The sequence below is a fragment of the Globicephala melas genome, chromosome 21 (assembly GCF_963455315.2).
Source record: "Globicephala melas chromosome 21, mGloMel1.2, whole genome shotgun sequence".
Classification (NCBI taxonomy): Eukaryota; Metazoa; Chordata; class Mammalia; order Artiodactyla; family Delphinidae; genus Globicephala; species Globicephala melas.
Window position 1 is genome coordinate 6,593,567 of NC_083334.1, and position 24,862 is coordinate 6,618,428.

Below are 24,862 nucleotides of genomic sequence, written 5' to 3' on the forward strand. Positions count from 1 at the left end.
ATACTTGGCTAATGGTTCACAAATCAAGTAATACCCATGAAACTGTTCTCCCTATGAAAAGGCAAAGCGTTTACCAGAGCGAGACCTCTTCCTCTTTGTTTGTCATAACAAAAATAAACCAAAGTCCTGACATATTTGTAGTATTTTTATTCCTAAAGGAAAAAACAGGAACTTTCATTGTACTTTAAAGTGATTGCCCCAGATATTTTACCAGCTTAGCACTGTAAAATCAGTTTCAGACACAAGAGACCGACAAGCTCTCTCTAGGAAATACTCAATTAGGGTGGTGCCTCTGAAATACCCAGGGGTCCTGTAACTGATCGCTTTTTCCCAGAGGGTTTCTGCAGCATACAGTCCTGGTTGGACAGTACACATCAGGCAGAGATTTTTTCTGTGGCCTGGCTAGTGACCCCCCTACAGGAAGATAACGGACAAGCCGGGAGGGCGGAGCAGCCAGCTACACATGTCTGGCTGCTGTTATCAACTTATCATATAAGGAAAGGAAAGTGATTGATTCGGATCCTGACACCGCAGAATCTGGGGGAAGAGAGACAAAGGAGCATTGAGGCTGATCTGTAAGGCGAATGCAGCCCTCACGAGGGAGGATTATCCTTCCTCCTGCGATCTGACAGTTTGCTGCGGGACCGGGGAGAAGACGGCACTAGAAATCAAGGTCACTGCTGGGAAAGGAGGGAAGAGGAGACTTTCACTGATGGACCCTGAGCCATGGCCGCAGAGCCCCGTGTCTGAGAGGGCAGCTTAGCGCCCGGGAGTCTCATGCGCCTTGAAGTTTGCTGAGCTGGTGGTTTATTACCGACAGAAAGAAAGAATGTGGCAGCTTGTTTTCTTTACTCTGAGCTGTGATCTGCTCCTAGCCGCAGCCTATAGCAACTTTCGGAAGAGCATGGACAGCATCGGGAAGAGGCAGTATCAGGTTCAGCACGGCTCCTGCAGCTACACGTTCCTCCTGCCGGAGATGGACAACTGCCGCTCGCCCTCCAGCGCCTACGTGCCCAACGCCGTGCAGCGGGATGCGCCGCTCGACTACGACGACTCCGTGCAGAGGCTCCAGCTGCTGGAGAACATCATGGAGAACAACACCCAGTGGCTCATGAAGGTAGGGAGCCACCACTCCCTCGTGCACAGCTCCGACCGGCTCGGGCTGAACAGCCAGCCTGGCGGGGCGGGAAGGGGGGCGATGAGCGCGGGAGAGAGCTGGTGGCTGACGCCTCTGAATGAGCTGCCACTTGCTGTAGTCTGTCCTGCCGCGTAAAGTGGTCGGGGGTGAAAAGTGACAAGGATTACTGGAAGGGAGTGCCAGGATCAATGGAGGGAAGTCTCTAAAGTCAGGACTCCTTATGCACGGAGGAAGCGCACTTCTCTGCACAACGTGTAGGCTGTTTTGTTTGTGCAAGTACTTTCAACTCGGTGATATCCTTTACCAGGGACGTTATAGAACCGGTTGCAGGCACGGGAGGGAAGCTGTGAGCAAGGGCAGAGACGGAGCCAGGAAAAACGTGACAATCACGTTAGTTACTGATCCATAACGGATGGAGTGAAGTGCTTTACCAATTTCCTGAATTTATTTACTAAAATAGGCTGGGGCTCTTGGTAAACAAGAGGAAATTAAATAAAGCAGACCTTCCATCTCTCAGAACCTGGGGGGCTTTATCCCGAGGGTTTGTCATTTGTCTGTAGGGGTGGGTTTTCCAAGCGTCCGAGGGGATTGGGCGCTGCGGCCCCTTCAGTTCCACCACGGGCTTTGAAGGTGAGCCCTCGTGGGGCAGGCGTGCAGGGCATTTTGCTGCAGTTACGTCGTGACAAGACAGTCGTGTTCGCAGGGTTACCATGATCCCACTGTTTCAGGCTTTTTATAGAGAGTTTAACTCAAATAGGACACTGAAAGCTCAGTTTTGCTTTTACAAGCCATCGTTTTCACACGTAAAGCTATTTATACAAACCCCCAAATCACCCTGGAATTTTGCTTGATGTGGACTCGATATATATTCTGCAGGAGGTCTAGACAAATTGCAAGAAATAGATTAATCATTAACTATTACAATGACATCACATCACAGCGCTTACACAGCAGAGAACGTGACGGTTTAAAGCCATATGGGAACTTTAACAACAAGCTGATTCCCCTCATTCAAAACTTTGCCCCTGTCTTTCATTTCACCATAAACCTTCTGTCAGGACACCTTATCTTAATCTCAGAATAGATCTTGGCTCCGAATCTGTGTTTCTCATTAGCTCTCCTACCTTCAGAGAGGAAATGACCAAGTTATTACTCTGGTCCTGAGCTGAGATGAATGAAAGCCCTCGGCACTGCATTCAGTGTAAAAAGAGGGGTCGCTTCAAATCAAAGAACAGAAAACAACAAATACGCATCAAAAAGACTCGCCCTGTAATATGAAACTCGTCAGTCGCATCTGTAAGCACTATCCCTTCTGAGCAAATTCTCCAGTAATTTCTTTCTTTTCCTAAGAAGTCCCCTGTGGTGCTTTTAAAAATCTCCTAAAATTCATAGATGTGCAAATAATATTGTTAAGCTTAAAAAGTATGCAGCAACACAGGTTCGAATATTTGGAAGACAAACTGTATCCTCAACAGCTGCTCACTCTGACTTCCCATTTCTCCGAGTTGTCATGCCCCCCATGGCACGGTTAATGCCAGGGCTGACGGCCACGGTGAGAGATGAAAGACACGTCATTCGTAGTAAACATTCTAATCTGCCCGACTGGTAAGTCGTCTCGTAAAATAAACAGTCGAGGAACAAAGAAGAATGTTTTGCCAAATCAAGACCGCTAAATTGTATTTGCTTAATGAAGCCCACATTAGGTATACCTGAAACTCCATATACAGAGCTCGTATTTCTTTCCTAGATAAGTAACCCCCTTCTTTTCCATCTCTGAGATGCTGTTTAAAGAAGGAAAAGGACAAGGAATTCTACATGAGGTGACCAACATTTCTTCCTTTCCAGGTTCAATCAGTAAATATTTGAACAGTAGCACAATGGTATTTCTGAATTCTTTCTTTAGCCATCTAGCTAAATGTCACCAAGAATGACTTCATGTTTATCTTTTCACGGGCTCAGCACCTGTCCTGTGGGCCTCTTGGGAAACGTGCACCTGAGAAAGTCAGTTTGTGCTCTCACTTGGCTTACTGGCCTCTGGTTTGGGAATGAAAGCAAAAAAGCAAACATGAAACCCACCTAAAGTGATTCAATGTAACCTCTCTGCTTGTTTTTTATCCCTGTGTTTTGTCACCTGTGATAATAAACACTGCTTTTCTCATAAGGGAGAAAATAATATATAATGGGATGATAGATAAGCCACAATGATCAACATCACAATCAAACCCCTATTGATAGATTATGACAGAAAGAAAAAGCACCATTCTGTGTTTTGCATATTTCCTTTTCTTTAGGGCTGCTTTTTATGATTCCGTATTTCCTTTCTCTCCCTGATCAACACTAAAAATGAGAGGGAAAAAAAAAACACAAAACACTTTTAAGGTTTTAAGAAAACTTGTCAAGAAGGAAAATAAGACCAAGTTTCTGGTTAACCTCAGGGTAGATGAGACGCATTTCAGCGTCTCAGTGGTTAGCATCCGTCAGGAGCCTGGACTAAGAAAGCTGTTTCGCACATCATCAAAAGATGCCACTCTGCCCCTTTAGTCTGCCAGGCAGAGGAAGTGTCAGAATTCTGAATGAGCGCAGAGGGACATGAATGGAGCAATACAGGGAAGGCTCACTTTCTGGTTAGCGGTTAAACAAGGACAAGATAAATCGTGATAGTTAGGACACCAAATACACCACAATGACCTAAAAAACACTATAGGTCACGTTCCCTTGCCAATCCTGCAACTATTCCAAACCCCTGCCCCCGTGACAGTAAACACACTTTATTAAAACTGACAAATAACTTAGCAAAATGGATTGTATCTTGCTAGGAGACCAGATTATTTTTTCCCCCGATCAGAAGAAACAGGGAAAGGAAATAAACAGTTATTTCACACTGATGAATACTTTAAAGTTATCAACTGCGAAGTCTATTGTGCTTTAAAACAGTGTTTTGAAAAATAAAGCTAATGCCTGTTAAGTGGATGTAAACATTTCCTCGTAATCCTACTTATTATTTTTTTTAACGACAGAAGCACAGGCTGGGAGCTGTAAACCTGAATTGAGATCCTTTACTTTCTTTAAAATTAATAATACTATATCCTTTTAATAAAGTAGGAGAAGTATTCATCAGCTGATGTATAGGGAACAATCCAGTTTTGCTCCTAAAAACAAAACTGTTGTCAATGGGAAAAACTGATGGTGAGAAGCTCAGATGAACTCAGACTGTCAGCCCCTTCCCTACCCCTGCCAGGGACTGATTGTGTGTGTGTGTGTGTGTGTGTGTGTGTGTGTGTGTGTGTGTGTGTGTGCGCGCGCGTGTGTGTGTGGTGGCAAAACACTCCTTAGCTGTATATCCAAACAAACAAACCAGAGCTTGGTTCAAAAAAGGAAAGAAAAAACTTCCCACTGTATCCACAGCCGATGTTCTACTACAGTATTGGAATAAACCCACCATTCCTGTACTGCCTTGCTGTCTCCTGAATCATGAAACATGATTGTGTTTAGTGTTAGAAGCAAATTCTGTGCATTCAGATAGGCTGATTAAACCTTCTATTTAAGACTGCAAGAAGATGATTACTATTGTTTAATTATCTATTAATATCATTATTGTAAGGAAGGCAGAGATGATTAAAGTTTCCCTGTGGTAGGAGAAGTACACATATTTAAGGTTGGAAAATGCAAGTTTAATATACTGATGTACGATGTATAGTACAATATGTGCGTACTACATATATTATATAAGATATGCATATACTATATATAGTTTATATTATATATATATAGTATATATACAGTATTTGTTTTCCATGGTCAAGTGGCCTCTGCTTACTGAACGGGGCTGTCTGACATCCCGTTAACTCTGCAGGTGTCACACTGTGGGGAGATGAAGACTTGCCTGCAATCACGAAGTAGGAAGTGGGCTTGTGCATACACCTTCCATCATATCTGACTTTCTGTTTAGACACTAGATAATCCATAGAGTCTCCTTACTGTATTTTGAAAATTGGTTGATTTTAACCAATATGGTCCTCTACAGTTTACAAACAGGTTGTACTCCAGGAGTTTATCTGTAAGCCAGTTCCTGTACTATATGGAACTTGAAGAGGATACTAATCTTATAAATGGTGATCAGATGCTCAAGCTGGCCCATTTTTTTTATGGATTAAAATAGTGCTTATTTTAATCCATAAAATAACTGAAACTCTGTATATCTGTCATTTAAGAACAACAGTTCCAATCAACCCTACCACTATATGGATAACTTAACAATAACATAAAAATATGAGAGTAATATATGGGCCATGTAAAATTACAAAGTCAAACCTTTAAAACAGTAGAAAATAGGATGTAAATTCTCCTTCCCCTTAAACTTCAGCCCCTTTCTTCAAGATGAACACTTAGAGATGTATACTAGCCCTTTACTGTGACAAATTTAATATCAAAATGAACGAATTTCCTTCTTCTTAAAACCTGTACAGTGGTATTATACAGTGATCAGAATCTTTTTCTTTTTTTTTTTTTTTTTTGGCTCACAAGTGACATGAAAAGAGGTTGAAAGAAAGATTTTATTTAGGGGAAAAGAGCAAAATTTGGAAGACTAAGGAAAAGGAGAATATGGATTAAAGGGGTGTGTGTATGTATTAGAGAGAAAAGGAGACATGGGGGGGAGGGAGAAAAAGGAGAGACTACCTGTGATGGAATCCATCACCTATCAACACAGGAAAGGGGGCAGTAAATGGGATGGCTATTTTGACAAAAAGGAGGTGGCTTATATTGTTCCATATTCTGGACACCAAATGGTACCAGGGCCTGGACAGCTGTGGGTTTCCTGGGTTGAGATCAAGAGGGTATAGGCATGAATCATGGACATGCACAGATTGTTTCCAGATCAGATGCTCATAGTTTGCAGAGCATCTATATTACTTACTGATAATGACAACTCATCAAACTATTCTCTCTGTTATAGTAACTATACACATATATGCTTATAATAATTATACATACTTATTATAAATGTATACAAAAAGTATATGTTATATAACATTATACACATCTATACCTATAAAATATAATTCATGAGTCATATACATATATGTCATATATATACTAAATACTGTCGATTGTGTAGTACTGTAGTATGTATTTATTGAAAAAAATCTGAGTATAAGAGGACCCGTGCAGTTCAAACTCATGTTGTTCAAGGGTCCACTGTGTATGTGTGTGTGTGTGTGTGTGTGTGTGTGTATTTTTTTTCTCTTTTCACTACATCCTTCTTTGACTTGAAGGAATATTTTTCTTCTAAATTTTTCTAGAACTTTTCTGATAAAAAGAGAGCCACTCAACTTTCCAGTGACACTTTTATCACTAAAGCAATAGTAGTAAATGGGGGATGGCAATCAAGTGGCACTGAATAATTTTAAAGCGCTTTCCATACCTTACCTCATTTAGTCCCAGAAACACCTCTAGAACACAGACATGGTGGATATAATCCCACCTATTTTAAAATCACTCATGAACACGGGTCAGGGAATATCAGTGTGCTCTGCAGTGTAGGAGTCTTGCATGGGTCCCAGAGAGGAAAAACAAACACGGAAAAGCACGCACATCCCTCCTCTGACAAAGAGCAGACTTTTCCATGGGGCTGGAAAGACCGCAGAAAATCACTGGGAGAAGTGTGAGTGAATGTGAATATCGCGTTATTTCTTAGCTCATTAACATAAATGAGTGAACACTGCTCTACCCCTCCCACTCCTTTTGGGGTGTTTCCAGTTCAGGGCAGGCGTCACTGAAGTTCATTTATTTGTTCAACAAATATTTACTGAAGGCCCATGTGTGCCCAGGCAGTGCTCTAAGTGCTTGGGGCGAAGACAAAGACTAGGGTCCGCCCTGGTGGGGATACGCGGCATTACACCACCACATCCTGTTGGAACACGTGGGTCAGAAGGTGATAAGCGCCCCACAGAACATCGGGTGAAACGAGACAGACGAGCGGGTGCAGGAGATGGGAGTGTTGGAGGGTGAGGGGAGAGGGGAGCAGTGCCAGACAGTGTGGTCACTCCGCTGAAACCTCTTTTACAAAAGGACAATCAATTGAAAGCACGTGAGAATGGTCATTTTTCCTGATCACCAAAGTCATCAGTAATAGGTGGGTACTGCAGAAGTAACACATATACAGAACACCCATTAAGAATATTATGTGTAATTCTAGCATTCTGAAGTAAGCACCTTACTACTCAGTACATAAATACGCCTGTACAGGGAGGACTATTTTAAAAACATGCTGGATATACTATAACATTATATACACCTATACCTATCTGATAACTTTTATCTATTTTATTAACAATAAAAAAAGAAGAGGGTCTGAGAGGTTAAGTAACTTGGTTGACATCCCAGGTCAGTAACAGAGGCAACTGCCACCACCTGTGAGTCCTGTCTTAGGACAAGCACAGGTGTTCTGGGGCACAACCAGGTTGCGGACAACCTGGTCATCAGGTAACATTCGCAATCCTTCCTATGTGGGGTTGGTGCCAAAGCTGCAAAGAAAAAAAAAAAAAAAAGCAATCGGGAATATCCTGTGTGTAAAGTAATCACATGAAATTCCACTCTGTAGTTCAGAAGAGTAACAGCAAACTATATCATAACCAAGAGAAAGTATACAAATTCTCACAAACCATACATACAGTAACAACCCTTCTCTGGAAGTTGACTGAGGGTGACAGCCTGAATTTCCCAGTACCACCTGAAAGTCTAGGCAAATAAAATTCAGTCCCAGGAAAGTAACGTGTGACCTGCCCTACCCTCTATTTGATTTTAAAAAACAACTAGGGTGTATCTCTCACTTAGCATTCTACAAATAGATATAAACAAAAATACCTTGACGTCATGCTGTTAATGTTTAAAATGAGAAAGTAATGTCAAGCTCAACAATCTGATGTAAGTTTTTGATTACAGTAAAAAAAAAAATTCATGGTACTGTTTCAGAATAAAACTTTCAACATTTATCAGGATTAAAATGACTGTTTTATATACGGTTTGAAAATAAAGGGATGAGCTCTCCTCAGCCACCTGAACTGAAAGTCAGGTGTGCTAGCTGTCTGTCTTTAAATTAATATTTTAATTAGATATTTTGCCCATGAAATCACCTTTCTTTCTTATCCTAATCTTGGCATGCACCGCTGACAAAAGATGTTAAATGCACTAGAAATCTCTGAGAAGTGGGCCTGATCCTTTTACCATCATCACCCTTTCAACCAGCTAAAACCATTATCCTGGCAATTCAACTAGAACCTAATGAAAACCTCTGAAGGACCTGCCTGGGGGTGGGGGTGGGGTACCTGGCCGGTAATTACTTTCCTCCAAAATCAGCCTCATTCCTTCCTTTCAGCACCCTTTTACCCGGCTGAGAATTACTTTCAGAATCTTTCTATCAACCTGACAACTCAACACTACCAAGTATTCACTTCCAATGTTTAATACTTAAAAAACCAGCAACCGGGGCTTCCCTGGTGGCGCAGTGGTTGAGAGTCTGCCTGCCGATGCAGGGGACACGGGTTCGTGCCCCGGTCTGGGAGGATCCCACGTGCCGCGGAGCGGCTGGGCCCGTGAGCCATGGCCGCTGAGCCTGCGCGTCCGGAGCCTGTGCTCCGCAACGGGAGAGGCCACGGCAGTGAGAGGCCCGCGTACCGCAAAAAAAAAAAAAAAAAAAAAAAAAACCAGCAACCAAGCAGACTAAGTGTATACATTAAGAATATAACCTGTCATTTAAAAAATAGGTGACTTTATATTTTTTCATGGACAATAGTGATTTTTAAGGGAAGAGAGATTCAGATACAGAGGTCTTGGGAAATACACTCTTTTATTGTGTTGACACAGTTTCCTAGAGTTTCCCATGGCTGTGTGTGTGAATATTCACAATAGTTGCTGGTCTTTCAGGTAGAGAATATTAATCAAGCCTTGAAAGGAAGCAAGCGCTCAACCTCTCCATTCCTCGGTTTTGTTACATTCTATCTAGACCATATTAACACTTTCTCACTTGAGAAAGTGCTGGTCTTCTTGATGTGAGAGGGACTATTCCACCGGGGTGACTTAATCTACGGATTAGCCTGCTGCCAAAACCTGCCACCGACATCTCCCCATCTTAAGATAAGTACTCAGGACATACGTATTAGCACCTTCATCATGACAGCTCCAGCAAATTGCGGGGATGAAGGTTAAACCGAATTGTGGGTCAGCCTCTGTATGTCGCTAATTAACATTTAGGAACGGTCTGAGCATGCTTCACACGGGAGACTTCCACTCTGGCCGCCAGAAGCACACCTTGGTGGTTGGGTTCAATAGCAAAGTTGTCTAATGTCATGAACCCTCAGGAAGCAGGCCACGCTCTTTGGTATATAACCTGCTGAGTCATGTGGGACTTGATAAGGACAGTTAGTCTGACAGTCTTCCTACACCAGGAGCTGCCCCCTTCCCTCTGTCTGAGGAGCCTCTGGGGCCCTCAAGACCACCACCCTGAAGGAAAAGGATAGAGGTGAAAAAACCTGAGACCATTCCAGGGGTTTCATTTCTGGCCCAGGGCAGCCCCAGGAATTGAGCCAAACTAGAGCAAAGGGAATGATGTGTTCCTGCTCTCCTGAGCTTGGAATAAAGGGGTTCTATACCAAAAGAAGAGATCTCCTGGACACACTTGGTCAGATTCCAAGGAATCTAAATCTAAAAGAAACCGTGTTTACGCGTGAAGTCCATGCCATCACTGTTAACAAGCGTGCCTTTGGGCGGGCTTGTTATTTTCCTGCGTCTCTGCATCTCCATGAAACAACTATATAGCCAGGGAGAGCTGGCTAGGTTAACTGGTGCAGTCTGAAGCTACAGAATGCAAGCTTTTCATTTCATTTGTTCCTCCTTATATGTAGCAAATGATAGTTTTATAAAAAAGACTGAATTGTGTAGAGCAGTCTTTTAGGTTCACAGCCAAAGTGAGGGGAAGGTACAGAGATCTCCTACATGCTCCCTACTGCCCCCCACATATAAAGCCTCCTCGTTATCAATGACCCCACCAGATGGTACATTTGTTATAATCGACGAACACACCATCACCCAGGGTCCACAGCTGATAATTAGGGTTCACGCTTGGTGGTGTACATTCGATGGGTCTGGACAAATGTATAAGGACATCATTGTATCCACTATTACAGAACCATGCAGAGTAGTCTCACTGCCCTAAAAATCCTCTGTGCTCTGCCTCTTCATCCCCACCTCCTCCAACCACTGACAACCACGAATCTTTTTACTGTCTCCATAGTTTTGTCTCTTCCGGAATGTGGTATCGTTGCAACCACACAGTATGTAGCCTTTTCAAATTGCCTTCTTTCACTTAGTAAATGACTTTTTTTTTAAGCATGATTAACTGTACATTTGTTTAGTGACCCCTTACCTTGATTATTCAACTAAGTCATTAACCAGCTAAAACCCTCACAGTGTACCTTCAGAAACGTAAGGTTTTCCTACCCACAGCAGGGACCTCAGGGGATTATTACGTGTTTCAAATAGGATGATGAATGCACAAGTGTGCTGGAAACTGTAAGATGTCACAGTACTCAGGGACTGTCATTATAATTAATTTTAATAATGATACCAGAAACATACTTATCAAGTTCTGTACTATTATCTCACAAGAAAGATTGTAACTCCACTCAGTCTTATCAGGTTAAATGATCTGACTGTATACCTCAAGGCACATCTTCACTCTGTAAGACAATGAACTTCCTTTCAACATGGAAAAGGACAGCTGCTAAGTGTGCTTGTAAAAGGTCCTGATTATAACAGGTGACTGAGTACCTCTCTGTAGAAACACTCAGCTCCAAAATCGTACGTGGCATCTTCTCCTAAACCACCCTACTTGTGCCCCCTTGTGCTTGCAGGTAATGCCATGAGCCCATTAAAACACTCAGACTTTACGGTTAAACTTATTATTATCACTTCAGCTTTCAGTAAGCTACGAGCAACGTTACTCTTCCGTACGTTCTGTTTTTATAGAAGACAATGGCAGGAACTATATGAATATTAAACAGTGGGTGGTCTGGGGTTAACTAGTCAACCTGCACATCTTGGTAGAAAAGATTCAAAATTCCTAAGAGGTATCGGTTCCTCTGGGCTCCTGCAAGCATTTTCTCTGCCATTAGATCTGTAGAATCAACAAGATATTATCAACTCTTGTTTATTTGCTGGATAATTATAAACATTAGTCTGAAGATAATTCAAGAATTCTTTTGAGTTTTATTAACTACTATCTAGTCTTTGGAATCTTGAAAAATGATTACATACAGATGTAGCTTCAAATTTCTCTAAGCAAAATGGTCTTCTTAATGGGAAATACTTGTACAAAAATGCTGCTGGAGAGAAGATATTTTGCTGAGTAACATAAAATAATCAGATTCCGACCACAAGCCAATTATCTATGTTGAACATTTGGCTTTTGTGTATGAAATTCCTTATTATTTTTAGCTACTAAGGAATAGGTTCTTAAATTTCCTAAAAAAGTAAAATAAAATAAACTTATTCAGTCTTAATTCAAGAAAGTATTAGTAACAGGAATTCCTGACCCGAACTGGTTTTAACTTAACTTCAACAGTGAAATGCTCTTAAAAGCAGTGATGGTTGGGATAATTATATTACAAATTAAAGAATCAACATTAATCAGAACACCACCCCCTCAAAAACAATTGTTCATTTTGGGATGTGTAATTAATTGTCCATATTTTCCAATATGGTTCCCTTCTCGGTTATGACAAGCACAATAAATCTATATGTGCTTTCCCTCTAATTGGACGATGTTTAATATGTATCGTTTATTTATTGCTACGTGATTAGCCTGCCCTATGCCATTTAGGTTTTACAGTTGTAATCTGATAGTATGCTACTTTTCCTTTCCCTTCTTCACCTGAAATACCACTACCATTAAAATAAATGGTCTCTGGATGAGGGGAAAAAAAGGATAAAAATATCTGGTGAATAAACAACTCTCTCTACTTATTTGGGACCCTTTCTCTCTCCATTTCAATTTTAAGTGATTCAAAATCCTAAACCGGGAACACAGGTCAACCACAGCAGCTGTGGAGATAACCCAGCACCACTCCCTCACCTTTTCCCAAACAAGGGGGGGCTTTCGACTCTACTTTGACACCAGTGTACTTTGCTGGTTTCTTTAAAAAGTCTATAGACTTCTTGCAAAAAGGATACTGTTCATATGACAGCAGTCACGAGAGTTCAAAACAGAGAAAGCCTCTTTCTCCCCTTTGTCGTGGTGTAGTTGTTACTGTAAAGTGACAGAGGCAGGATGCCGCCGGTTGTCAGGATAGCAGCTGGTATTAACCAGGTGCACATGATCTGGTGACATCAGCTCGTTTAATCTCGCGACAGTCTACTGAAGGTAGATACCCTGTTCTTTTTTGAAGAAACTCAAGCTCAGAGTGGTATCAGATGGCAGAAAGTCAGCAATACTAGGATAATTTCTTTATTTCCGAGCTTCTTATAATAACACATCTTTTTGCGTGGAGCACTTCACGGTGGCCCCCTAACACCTGCCATTCTGATACTATACACAACGGTCACACCCTGAGTGTGTCCACCGCCAGGAGGAAGAACAAATTCTGGAAATTGTGAGAAGACCAACTTGGGTTGATGTTATTGTTTTCACTGACCCCGGGGAAGGCTGAAAAGTGTTGAGATGTTGAGTGACTTGCTAGCTTCCAGAGATGTGAGGTTGCAGAGCAGGGATTTAAACCCACGTCTGTCCTGTTTCCGAGCACTGTTCCACCTCCTTCCAGCTCTGCTTTCTCACTCTCAGGACTGGAACCGAGGCTGATACACAGAACAGTCTCACCCGGATGATTCGAGCCTCCATAGGAGGGCGACGCTGCACAACTGGCAGCTGCCGTCCTGTGGCATCTCGGGACACAGCAAGATGGCGGCTGCTGAGTGTGCAGACAGCGGCGCACACGTGTCTCCGTTTTCAGACGTAGGGCGGGATTCATGAATAAGCAAGTGAATGAGAAACTGAAATGTAACTCTTCCCAGGACAGCCCTGTCGGAGTAAGGGACGGGCAAAATAAGAAGCTTGGAAGAGCAGGAACTCAGTCCATTCACCCATACACCTCTGCTCCCCCAAACACTTGACTGGACCAGGTCAGCCCTTGCTTTTCATTTACTCAGACGCTGGCTTAGACATGCCTCAGACTCTGAGCTGGCTCTGTTTCACGGAATCCAGCACTTTCTTCTTTTTTGAGGTATAACTTAGAATAAAATTAACAAATCCGAAGCGTGTACCTTGATGATAGAGGTACACACCTGTGTAATGGCCACCAGGTGGCTCCCTCCTGCCCCTCCCACCCTATAGCCCCTCCTCTCAAGGCTGGCCTCTATTCTGCCCTCTGCCACTACAGGTTAATTTTGCTACGTTTTGTACTTCACGTAATTGGAATACAGTATGTATTCTCTTTGAGTCTTTCTTAAAAATTATTATTTCTGTGATTCATCCATGTTGTTGTGTGTATTAAAATGTGCCCTTTTCCACTACTGTGTAGTGTTTCATTGTAGGAGCGTGACACAACTTACGTGCCCACCGCACTACTGTAGATGGATACTTCCGTTCTTTTAGGGAAGCTGACACTTCTCAACTGGACAAACCCAAGTATTGTGTATTGTCTTTCTTGTATCTTTGGAACCTGTACAGTTGGATTGACTTAAAGCTTCCTTGAACGACTTCCAAGACTAATCTACCTTCTAATGAAACCTGCTCTTCAGAAAATATTCCATACGTTGCAGAGTGGTCTTGGTGTTTATTCCTGAGGTGCTCAGAAAGGACTTCTGAGGAGTATTTTAAGTACTGCTCAAACATAATTCCGTCAAGGTTACAATGGGAGGCTAACAAAGAGATAATTAAATAGTACAGCAGACACCTGAGGAAAGAAGGAGCCGTATAAACATTCAATGGAAAAGAAAGCCTGGACATAAAATACAGGCCTGACCAGTACGACCTGCCATTCCCTCTGGCCTTGCCTTCGCCTCTCCCTTGACAACACCTTCTTTTCCAGCATCAGAGAGAGACGGTGCGAAACAAAAGCATTTTCCAGATTGGCGCTTGCTTTGGGAGCACCAGGAGTTTTCCTTTCTCAAATCTTTCTAAATGGTATTACACTTTAACACATATGACTTACGGTCATTGCTATGAAAACCCATTAGGTGTTACTTTCTGCATCATGGGGCATGTCAGCTCCTCTCTCCACGTGGGCGGCCTGATCTTGCTTCCTGAGCAGTTATGGGGACCACCAAGACCACAGCAACGGGGCCATGAAGAACCAAGAGATGCTTCCCTGAGGTCGGCCGGAGTTGAGCTAGTGGACCCCAGGGAGAAGGATTAAGATGAGGGTTCATACCCCAGTTCTGAGTTTCCCACTGTCATTTTCAGGAGATTTCCAAGGCTAGCATGGACTTTTCCCCCCAAAGCCAATCACATTCCTGGAGACCAATGGTTTAGGGGTTCAGGAACAATTAAAAGAGGTCTACACATACCACCTGAACGTGCTGCGATGCAGGATAGGCGTTTCGGGAAAAAACCTTCACTTAAGTTCTATCTTTGGCCTCCTTAAGCCAAAATGCTCCTAGAGTCACTCCAGGAGAGGGCCAAGATTCCAGTGGAGCCAACCACTCATAATCTGAGTCCCAAACAGCTGCCAGAACTCCAGTGTAGGTCCTTCCACCGAGGGGACTCAACAAAGACGCTAAGCCACAAAGTTTAAGCTGGCGTGTGGACCACGTTAATTTGAAACCAGATTTCCACGACTGAGGGAAGCTTTCAAGAATTCACTACCGCTGATCAAATTAAACCGGCCTGTAGGCGTCAAGACCAAATCACAGCAGTGACCACAGTGATTTCTGGTTAAAAATGGGGGTAGGATGACTCATATTTTGATTGAAACAAACAAGCGAACCCTGACAACAGGGAAACTTCTGCCGCCGCTCCCTGCTCTCCGAGCCCTCGCGCCTCACTCCCACTTCCTACGTGAGCCCTCGCCCCTCGTTCCCATCTCCTGTATGAGCCCTCACTCCCCAGCTGCACGTGCACGTGAGCTTGTCGTGCCCACTGATTGCTCAGTGACACGTGGATCTGAAGTGACTCGTGTGAACGAGTGTCACGGGACTCTGAAAAAGACAAGGTGCTATGCTGCACTCTCACACACCACCCCTCAGAAAGCACTGGCTGATATAAATACACGACCCCCTAAAGATGAAGCAAAGTGAGTCAGCCATCCTCCGGTGGCTCAGAGCGATGCTGTGGCCCCTCCTCTCACTGACAGAGAAATCTCTCTTAAAATGATTATTTTTTTTCCCCTTCAAATTGTGAGTAAAAATTCAACATTGCAGAAGAAAAAGTCCATCCTGAATGACATGCTTTTTATAACTCATGGCAGCGGAGTGAAAGGGGATAGGAATTTTCCACTAGCTTCCATTGGAATGGACGTGCATGCAAGGCAGCAGGGTTAGGGAGACGGGGCAGACCTACAGAACTGAAACTAATTATGGGAAAATGACTCAAGTCCCTCGTACTTTTACCACAAGCGTTTGAAGAATCACACTGAACATTTGGTGTTCAAGTAAGCTGGGCTTCTCCGTGCGCCATAAAACTAGTTCAACTTTGAACGAATGAGGGTGGCAAGCGTGCAAACTGTAAATTACACGCAGAAATGGACCACGTTACTTTTGTGAGACTGGCACGCATTCGGTACTTGCACTACACCACCAACAACACATCGGCCTGAGGCAGCCACGCCGTCCACAGAACACACGCACCGTGTGCTCTAAGAAGCTTTCTCCCCCAGTGCACGGTGCTTACAGAAGTTGTTAGCCTGAAAGCGGACACCGGGCCGAACGACAAGCTTGCGAGAAGCGTGGCTGTTTTTCTGAATGGTTTCTGAGGTTGGGAAACTATTCAAGTACACGTCTTGATCAAGATCTTATATGATTTACTAAGTCTTTTTGATTTACTGGTTTTCCAATAAATATTATCAAATCATAGGGCAATTAAAGGCAGTATCTGGATTGGGCTTACACCCTACCAAACGCAAGGGTCCATACAGGATGTTCTAAAACTCAAGTAACCCCAAATACTTATGGACTCTGTTTGCCAGTTAGGCACTGCCCAGCTCCTCAAACTTCGGAACTGGGTCGGACACTGCCACCCCCATTTTAAGTTCCATGCTGACTCTTGCAGCGCTCTTGCTTTTAACAACAGCAAACCACTAGAAACCCAGCTTTGCCCAGTGGCACCATCTAAGAGTGTTGAAACTGAGCTACTTTGGGCTACTAATTCTTCCAGTAGCTGACAGATGTTAAATATTGCGGGATTTCCCTTGAATATCTGAACTGTCCCGTGTTCTTAGGAGTTTGCTGCAGGGACCTGGGGAGGCTTGGCACACAGCTTGGGAACCCTGATTCACTTGTCCCATTTGATTTTCAGACGAACGTAGCACAGAATGCATTTATATACTCATTTTACCAATGAGAAACCTGAGGTTAAAAAAGCTGACCTGGTAGCTAGTAAGTATGCAGCTGAGCTAGGATTCACACCCAGGTGTGTCCGAGTCCCAAAACCTGTGGCATAATGATGGCCCTACTACAGCTTCAAAAATCACACATGTCACTTCTCTCCAACCTGAATCCAACACAAAGCTACTTTATTCAAGTTTTTATAATGCTGCTGAAAAGCAAGAGCTGCTTGAATTGGAATAACTCTAAATACAATGAAGTTCAATAGATTAATTCATTTATTTTACTTTTCTCAGAGCAATTTTGTATTCATCCCAATGGGTAGCACAGCTATTCAAAGGATAAATCATTTTCTTCCTATACTTGAAGTCACTGAACTCCATCAAAATGCAACCCATGACTCAGACATTTATTTATTTATTATTTATTTTTAGACTAATGGGAACTGCATGAATTCTTTCTCGGTCTTCCGAGAGCAAATGCCGTTTATGCTTGACCCGGAAAGAACTGAGCTTCGGAACGTTAAATTACTAATTTACCTAACTGAGTACTTTTAACCCTCTTTGGGCAGCTGGAACAGTTTAATCTACACTCTCTGCAGACAGTCACTTTAAAACCACTTTTTCAAAGTTCATGTCTTTAGGCAGTACTTAGGTACAACCAGAGGAAAGATGCAGACAGAGGTAAATAAAATCACTCATAGTAACTAGGGTTGTAGTGTCACGGCAAAAGTTATCAAACATTTCATTTTTAATACCCTTGCCATTAAAAAAATTTTTATTGAGGTCTAAAACACAAGAAGTGTATACAGTGTACTAACCTTAAGTTGACAGCCTCGTGAACTTTTAAAATATGAATTTGTGTAACTAGCGCTGGGATCTAGATATAAAACATTTCCCGCACCCAGAAGGTCCCCTCATGCCCCTTCCCCATGAATAATCTCTCTTGCACACGCCTAAACACCTCCCAGCCAGAAACCATTATTCTGACTTCTGTCACTGCCCACAGGTTTGGTCCACTCTTGACCTTGATATAAACGGGATCATACAGGAGGTGCTCTTTTGCATGGGTTCCTTTTGCTCCACAGGCTGCCCGCGACGTGTTTAATTGTACCACTGATCTGTTATTTAAAACAACTGAGATGTAGTGCACTAACATATCAAACCAGTCCCCATGGGGCAATATTTACAAGTCAAAATAATAGTCTATTGTGAGACAGAAAGCAGTGAAAAGTGCTCACAAAGGAATATTATTTAGCAGTTTCAATTTGGTATCATATGCTTGGCCACAAAACATTCCCAATCCTCATGATTTGGGCAGCTCGACAGGTTTTATATTGAGCAAGTTAGTATGTAAGACAGGTTCATTTTATGACAAGGTGTAAATCTATATGGGTGCCTATTTATTTATTTTAAAAATTTATTTACTTATTTATTTTCGGCTGCGTTGGGTCTTTGTTGCCGTGAACATGGGCTTTCTCTAGTTGCGGCGAGTGCGGGCTACTCTTCGTTGTGGTGCACGGGCTTCTCACTGCGGTGGCTTCTCTTGTTGCAGAGCACCGGCTCTAGGCGCACGGGCTTCAGTAGTTGTGGCGCACACGGGCTCAGTAGTTGCTCCGCGGCATGTGGGATCTTCCCGGACCGGGGATCAAATCCGTGTCCCCTGCATTGGCAGGTGGATTCTTAACCACTGAGCCACCAGGGAAGTCCCTGGGTGTCTATTTAAATGGATTCCTTCTCAGAGTGAAATTTTATTCAAAAATTAGGATGATAAGTAACTAACCATGTAGAAATATAATAATGTGCATTTAAAGTGACATCTTCACTTTATGGCCAAACTTTGCATCTCTATCCTTACTTAAGCACTGGAGAGAAAGTGACTTCCCTACACATGAATGACATGCCACTGAAACAAACGACTGAAATAAACTGCCTCTAAAAATGAGTCAGAAACAACACCGTCCCTAGAACTGGTATTGCGTAAAGAGAAGACTGATACAACATACATTTTGTAGCAAGACACTCTTATTTTGGGTCTGGAGGTCTTGGAAGACGTAATTAGAAGGTCACTGATTTGTCCAAAGTCATCATCACTATTTGCAGCTCCCGGTGGAGGTTCTCTTCTTGTGGGACCAAACTTCAGCCGTCCGCAGCTCTGAGGGCCTGCGAGCCACAGCCAGATGGGGGACATGTGTAAAGCTTCCCCATGGCCTTCCAAAGTGAACTGCAGTCCCAGCTGGACTAGCAAAATATTTCATCGGTGAACAGTAAATACTGTGATATATACTTGATACAGTCATCAAATTTCAGATCAAGAAATAAAGATGAGTTATAATTAGTAAAAAAAAAAAAAAAAGCTGTACTATTCTATTTGCCGCTTAGTTTGGTCACTGAATATTGTTCTGCTTTTGTTGCATTGTTTTCGATTAGAAAAAAATTTTTTTTTCTGTTGATCAGGTTTAAAATAAGTGTTAAAATGCTCAAAAATGCATTACAGCTTTAAAGAGGAATCTGCAAAACAGCCTAATTAAACAAATAACCTGTATTTCTAATGTGAGTTTAAAAAGAGGACTGATCACTTTTAAGTTTCTTTGCTTTTGCAAAGCGTAGGCAAGTAATACGATTCCTTAAAGTATGCGCACACAGGCCACTGAATTATGTAAATAAATATAAAAATATGAAAACTTTTATAGCTTTAAACCCTTGAGAGGACTGAACCAGAGGTCAAATTAGAGATAATCTAATATATTAGAAGAGGTAAACTCTCCCTCCTTAATGCTTCAGAAAAGCACGCACTTTAGCTGCTATACAATCATAAAATTAAAAAGGCGGCAGCTACAGCTTTATGAACATGAAAAGCAAAATGAACACACTTGTCTAAATATTTCCCAGCGCTGTTACTGCAGCAAGTCTGACCAGAGCGTGATGCTGAATGAAGCTCTCCATTTCCTCACCACACACAAGGCACCGTCACACACACTCGGCTCTTAGAAATGTCAGTCAGTGGAGAGAGCATACACATACATGTTGTATCCATTTATTCAAGTCCACTGTAAAGTAGACAGAATGGTTTTGGGGCAAGAGAACATGAACAGTTCAAAAGAGAAGAGAGCTACCAGCCGTACCGAGAAAATACCGTAAGAACACATTTTCGCGGATGGTGGGTCAGGAGTACACCGTCATATACAAGGGATGGAATACTTGATCGCTGTTTTCATGCAAATCAATCTAGTGTACTTTGGGCACCCTCCAGTAGTATCCTCGAGGTCTCTCCGTTGGAATTCTCTCCACCTTTTGCTAGCAGAGGAGATAAAGCAGCAGAGGGGCTTGGCTGGAGTCTGTTCTGCTGTGCGGCGCTCAGCAGGGCGTGCAAGGCCCAGTTCTGACATTTCTCAAGCATTCCCATCTGCATTCCCAACGCCTCCCCCCATTCTTTTAAAGAAACAACACAAGCTTCCTGGCTTCCTTATAAAAAACTAGTTTGTCTTGAAAGTATCTTCAAGACAAAAATCATTTAAATTCTTTAAGTCTCTTCCCTTTCATAGCCATCTAGTATAGTAATCATGACAGTGTACCTTTATTTCACATTAAAAAGAGAAAAAAAAAAAAAAAGAGAGAGAGAGAAAAAAATCTGCTTTTGCTCCAAAGATGATCACACTATCTTGTCCCTAGAAATCTACCCAGGATTTTTGCAAACCCACAGAATACAGAAAGAGCAGAAATGGGACAGGCATAAATAACCTTTGTGATCTGAATACTTCATCACAGAAGTGAAAAAGTAACATTGTTAACACTTGGTAGCAAAGTTTTCGGGTAAGCACAGGTACACCAGTGCAGTGGTAAGAGTCCTGGACTGGGCATTGGGTCACCAGGGTTTTAATTTTCACTCCGCTACCAGCTAACACTGTGATCCAGGTCCTAGAACCCTCATCCACATAATGAGAAAGTTCAGCAATGTTACTGATTTCCAAAGCCTTCCTCCCCACCCAGCTTCTGAAGGTCTGTCACCCCACAGCCAGGTGACAATGGATGGATATATCTGTATCTACATTTATCTCCACAACTGAGGACATATGTATGTCCATGAATATACACATAATGTTTCAAAAGATTCTGCCTGCCGCAGAAAGACACTGAAATAATTTACTTACCTTATTTTTTTCTCGGTGCACCTTAATTTCAGACAGGCAAGAACACTTTAGTTTCATTAAAAAAGAAATCCTCGGTATACTGTAATCTAAATTAATCAAATCTCGTTCCCAGAGCTGAATTTCAACGGCTCCCATTGTAATAACTGACAATTCAGTTCCTTTTATAAACGAGAGAACAGTCGTATGTTCCCTTTCTACCTCTGTAGGAAGCATCACTTGCATGTCCTAGGCTGAGAACAAATATCCCAGGCACCAGACCAATGCAGCAGTCCGCAGAATGTCCTCTGTGCCGTCGGGCATTTGCGGAGGGTGAAGGACGTTCTCCCAACTGCTTTGGCCTCTGCTAAGCTCATGTTTCACCTTCTGCATATGGCGATCGGTGACCGTGGCCTCGGTTTTGTCTCCGGCTCCACCCTTTCTCCAATCTGTTATAAACACTGACACTTTCAGGAGAGCTGCTTTCACGGCCGCTCTCTCAGCAACGTTACCAAACTGCACATGCCAGGGCTTTAACCCAATGATCCCACACGACCTGGGGCCTGGAGCCGCTCACCTTGGCCTCACCTCCCATCACAGCACAGTCAGGTCCACGGGGCCGCGGGTGAGGCTGTGAGTGCTCCGACCTGGGGTTTCTGCTCTGTGAATGAGGCCCGGGGTCGCCCCCTGCTCCCAGGGAACACGTGGAGACATGGCCAGTCCTCTGGGCCCTCCTCTGCCAGCCAGTCCCACAGGGAGCAGCCAGTGGGCTTCAGTTCCCCGGACGCCCACTTCCCGCCTGACCCCCAGCCATGGGGACGCCGGTGCACCCGCGGGCCCCTGGGGCACAGCACGCAGCTGGGGAGCTGATGCCGGGGTCGCCCTGCCCCGCGAAGGATGGGAGTGCGCTCTCTCTTGCCCCAGGCGGAAGGTTCTGAAACACATTTCCTACGGATCCTCAGAAGGTCCTGTGGGATTTCTCACCAAGGCCACAGCGGTGGTCAAGGGTGTCCACAGCGTGTGTGCCGGCCTCCTCCACCCAGCTTCCCTCGCTTGTCCCCCTAGGCTGCTCCCTGGGACCACTTCCTAAGTAAACTTCCTGCATGTGTGCCTTTGTCTCGGGCTCCGCTTTGGGGGAAACCCAAGCTAAGGCAGCATGAGAATCAAAGGAGATTAAACATATACATATAGATACACATGGGAAGATGGATAAGGTATAGATGTAGATACAGATAGGCATTTTACAGGTGTCAATTGCTATAACCAGCCTTGCTGCATATAAGTGTATATATGACCTAACAGCATCGGCTGCATTTTATTTGCTCCTTGACTTACAAGTATCTGTGAGTGCTGTGACCCAGAGCTCTAGCAGGTACTTGGGTAAATTCGTATGTACGTTAAGAGCCCTCCTAAGAGCTGTATCTTGTGTAAAGCATGACCCCTCTTCCTGTATGAAATGCCCAAACAAATTTATGTTGCTATAGCAGCCTCATTATGCCTGCATACATTTAAAAGGGATGCTACTGATGAAAAGTGGCCTTTTTATCGGTAGGAAATGACTGGAACATTTGAGGGGAAAAATACATTTTCTCCTTAGATTTTGGAGTGATGGTAAGGGCAACATACAAAGAGGCAAAGAGATAGTGTATGTGATAAAAAAAAACCATTAAATAATGAAAAGGAATATACAGTTACACCCACAGATAAAAGCAAAGACATATGACTTGATGGAGCACAGATATACTGGTGAACTCAGATTATTTACAACTTTATCTGTCCCGGGGGACAAGCTATGAACTTCAGTGCAGCAGCAACTAGTGACTACGGCGCTATGCCTTATAACGTCTTCCAAGTTTACAGTCAGCACAGGGCACACTTTTAGTCTCTCTGTACTAGTGAAAATAGGAACGGGGTTATCTAGACACAGGATCAGATAACAGAATGTCGTTCACAAATGATAAATAGAAAAAAGTGAAAACTAGGTCAGAACAAATTAGTTATAGGAAGTGCTTGAATGATCCTCTGTGGGGTGGGGTCCATGTAGTTACGGAGGACAGAAGCAGGTGTGCTTGTTAACCACCCAGAAAACCTGTGCTGTCAGGGCCTTGCTTCCCTTGATATCCCGTCTGCCGGACCCTGGAGAGGACAGAAAGTGCCAGAATGGAAGGCAAGTGGCTTTGATACGGGCTCTTCTGGGAGACATGAACTCAAGTACGGCATCAATACAAAGAGGACAGGGAAAGAGTCCCCAGCCCATGGGGCATTTGAGCATCATCTCCAAAATGTGGAGCAATGCATTTGCCCCTAGTCCCCTGCAAGGTTTGAGATGACAAAGGTTTGCCTGAGACGTGCATCTCCCAGTCTTTCCCCCTTTAACATCTGCATCTCTCCTTAAACACTGCTGAGGACACAACTGCTTGGACAGTCAAATGTCCAGATTAGTAAACACAACACAACAAAACAAAACAAAACAAAACCTTATATGGAGGGAGAAGAAAGCCCAGTTTTGCCACTTTTCTGTCTGAAGACCTCCAAAGATGTTTTGTTTCCTCATGACAGGGAAGCAAGAACATTAGGTCATAAGCCTTCCAAACAGAATATCCCTTGATTTAACGACCTTGCATTCACGTTTCCAAACTCATTATCGGAGCAAATGCTTTGCTCCTTGTTACTAGTGCGGATGGCTGGAGAGTGGCTTCAGGATTGCTGTATCCCAAGCAAAGAAGAACGTAAGCCTGTAGTATTAGGAGGTTTAAAAAATCAATGAGACAAAAAAGAAATGTTTTTGATATCAAATCGCAACACACAAGGACGTGGGGCTCTTTGAAGAGAGCGGGCAATGGTGTAGCACCTGACTGCAGAAAGGGCAAGGCCTCCTGGCAAAGGAGATGCAGACAAAGGCCGGAGGGATGAAGCAGCCTACGTGGTCTGGCACATCCAGGAGGCAGGTGAGCACAGGATGTGAGGCAAGGAGATCGCAGGGCACAGGCCAGGAAGGGTGTGTGCTGCGCTTTGCCTCACAGGAGCAGGTGCAGCGCAGTATGTGAGCTGCAGGGGGATGAAGCTACACCGATGCCCTGACCCTCAGGTGGGATGGAGGCAGAGTTAGGGGCTGCGTCACCACCCAGAAGACAAAGGAGGGCAGACCTTGGTGGGAAGAAGGGATCAAGTCAGAGGGATTAGTGAGGTAGGAAAAAACAGCTTTTTTGGGGGGGGTGTGAGTAGAAGAGACAACAGTTATAGTATCTTGTTTCCAAATTGAAATGCTATAGAATAAAATGTTTCCAGTGAAACCTCAAGTTGTTTGTTAACTTCCTAGGGAAATTAGGTTATTCAGATGGACAAAACCTAATGAACTAAAAAGGCATCAGGACACAGAGCTTTGTTGAAGTAGAAGTGATCTCTCAACCAGGATCTATATAGTTGGTAAGGGACCAACACCAAAATCTCGAAGTTAGGGATGATTTTTGTATACTATCTATGTTCTCAACCAGGATCTATATAGTTGGTAAGGGACCAACACCAAAATCTCGAAGTTAGGGATGATTTTTGTATACTACCTATGTTTTCCTTTCCCCAGCCAATTCTGAGATTACTTTCCTTTTGGTACAAAAAGTGATGATGATAATCTTGGTGAAAAGGAAGATGGCCAGGGAAACATTTTAGGGTGTAATCAATCTGCCACAGTTGCTTCGTAAATGGACTTATTTTTCCTGTCAAATTATTTTTCCAAATGTTTGCGGAGTAATGAAAAACCTCAGGACATATCTTACATTGAAAAAAATATATATGTCTATGTTGTGTTAAAATATCTTCTTCTGGCTGCTTGAATTTCAATGTGTTGCCAACTTTTAAAAGATGGTGTTTAGGGTGTAATTCTTTTTAGCGAATAAAAAAATAACATCAAGGGAGAATCTATGCAACTATAAGCATAGCAATAGCCTTACGAGGTTCATTTAAGTTTGGATAATCCATCTGAACGCGAAGGAAACAGAAACAGCTCAAGGACCCACACATGGAAGCGTGCTTGGACCATTAATTAAGACGAGGACAAAATGAACGTCCAC

General features: G+C 43.2%; 1 protein-coding gene across 2 annotated transcripts in view; it reads left to right on the forward strand.

Moving 5' to 3' along the window:
• The first annotated feature begins 259 nt into the window (after window positions 1-259).
• The window catches only part of ANGPT2 (angiopoietin 2), a 57,455-nt gene continuing 32,852 nt past the window's right edge, over window positions 260-24,862 (forward strand). For both annotated transcript variants that reach the window (XM_030830184.2, XM_030830191.2), the window contains exon 1: window positions 260-1,117. In XM_030830184.2, the coding sequence (XP_030686044.1) occupies window positions 830-1,117 (288 nt within the window). In that variant the 5' untranslated portion in view covers window positions 260-829. The remainder of the gene's footprint in view (window positions 1,118-24,862) is intronic.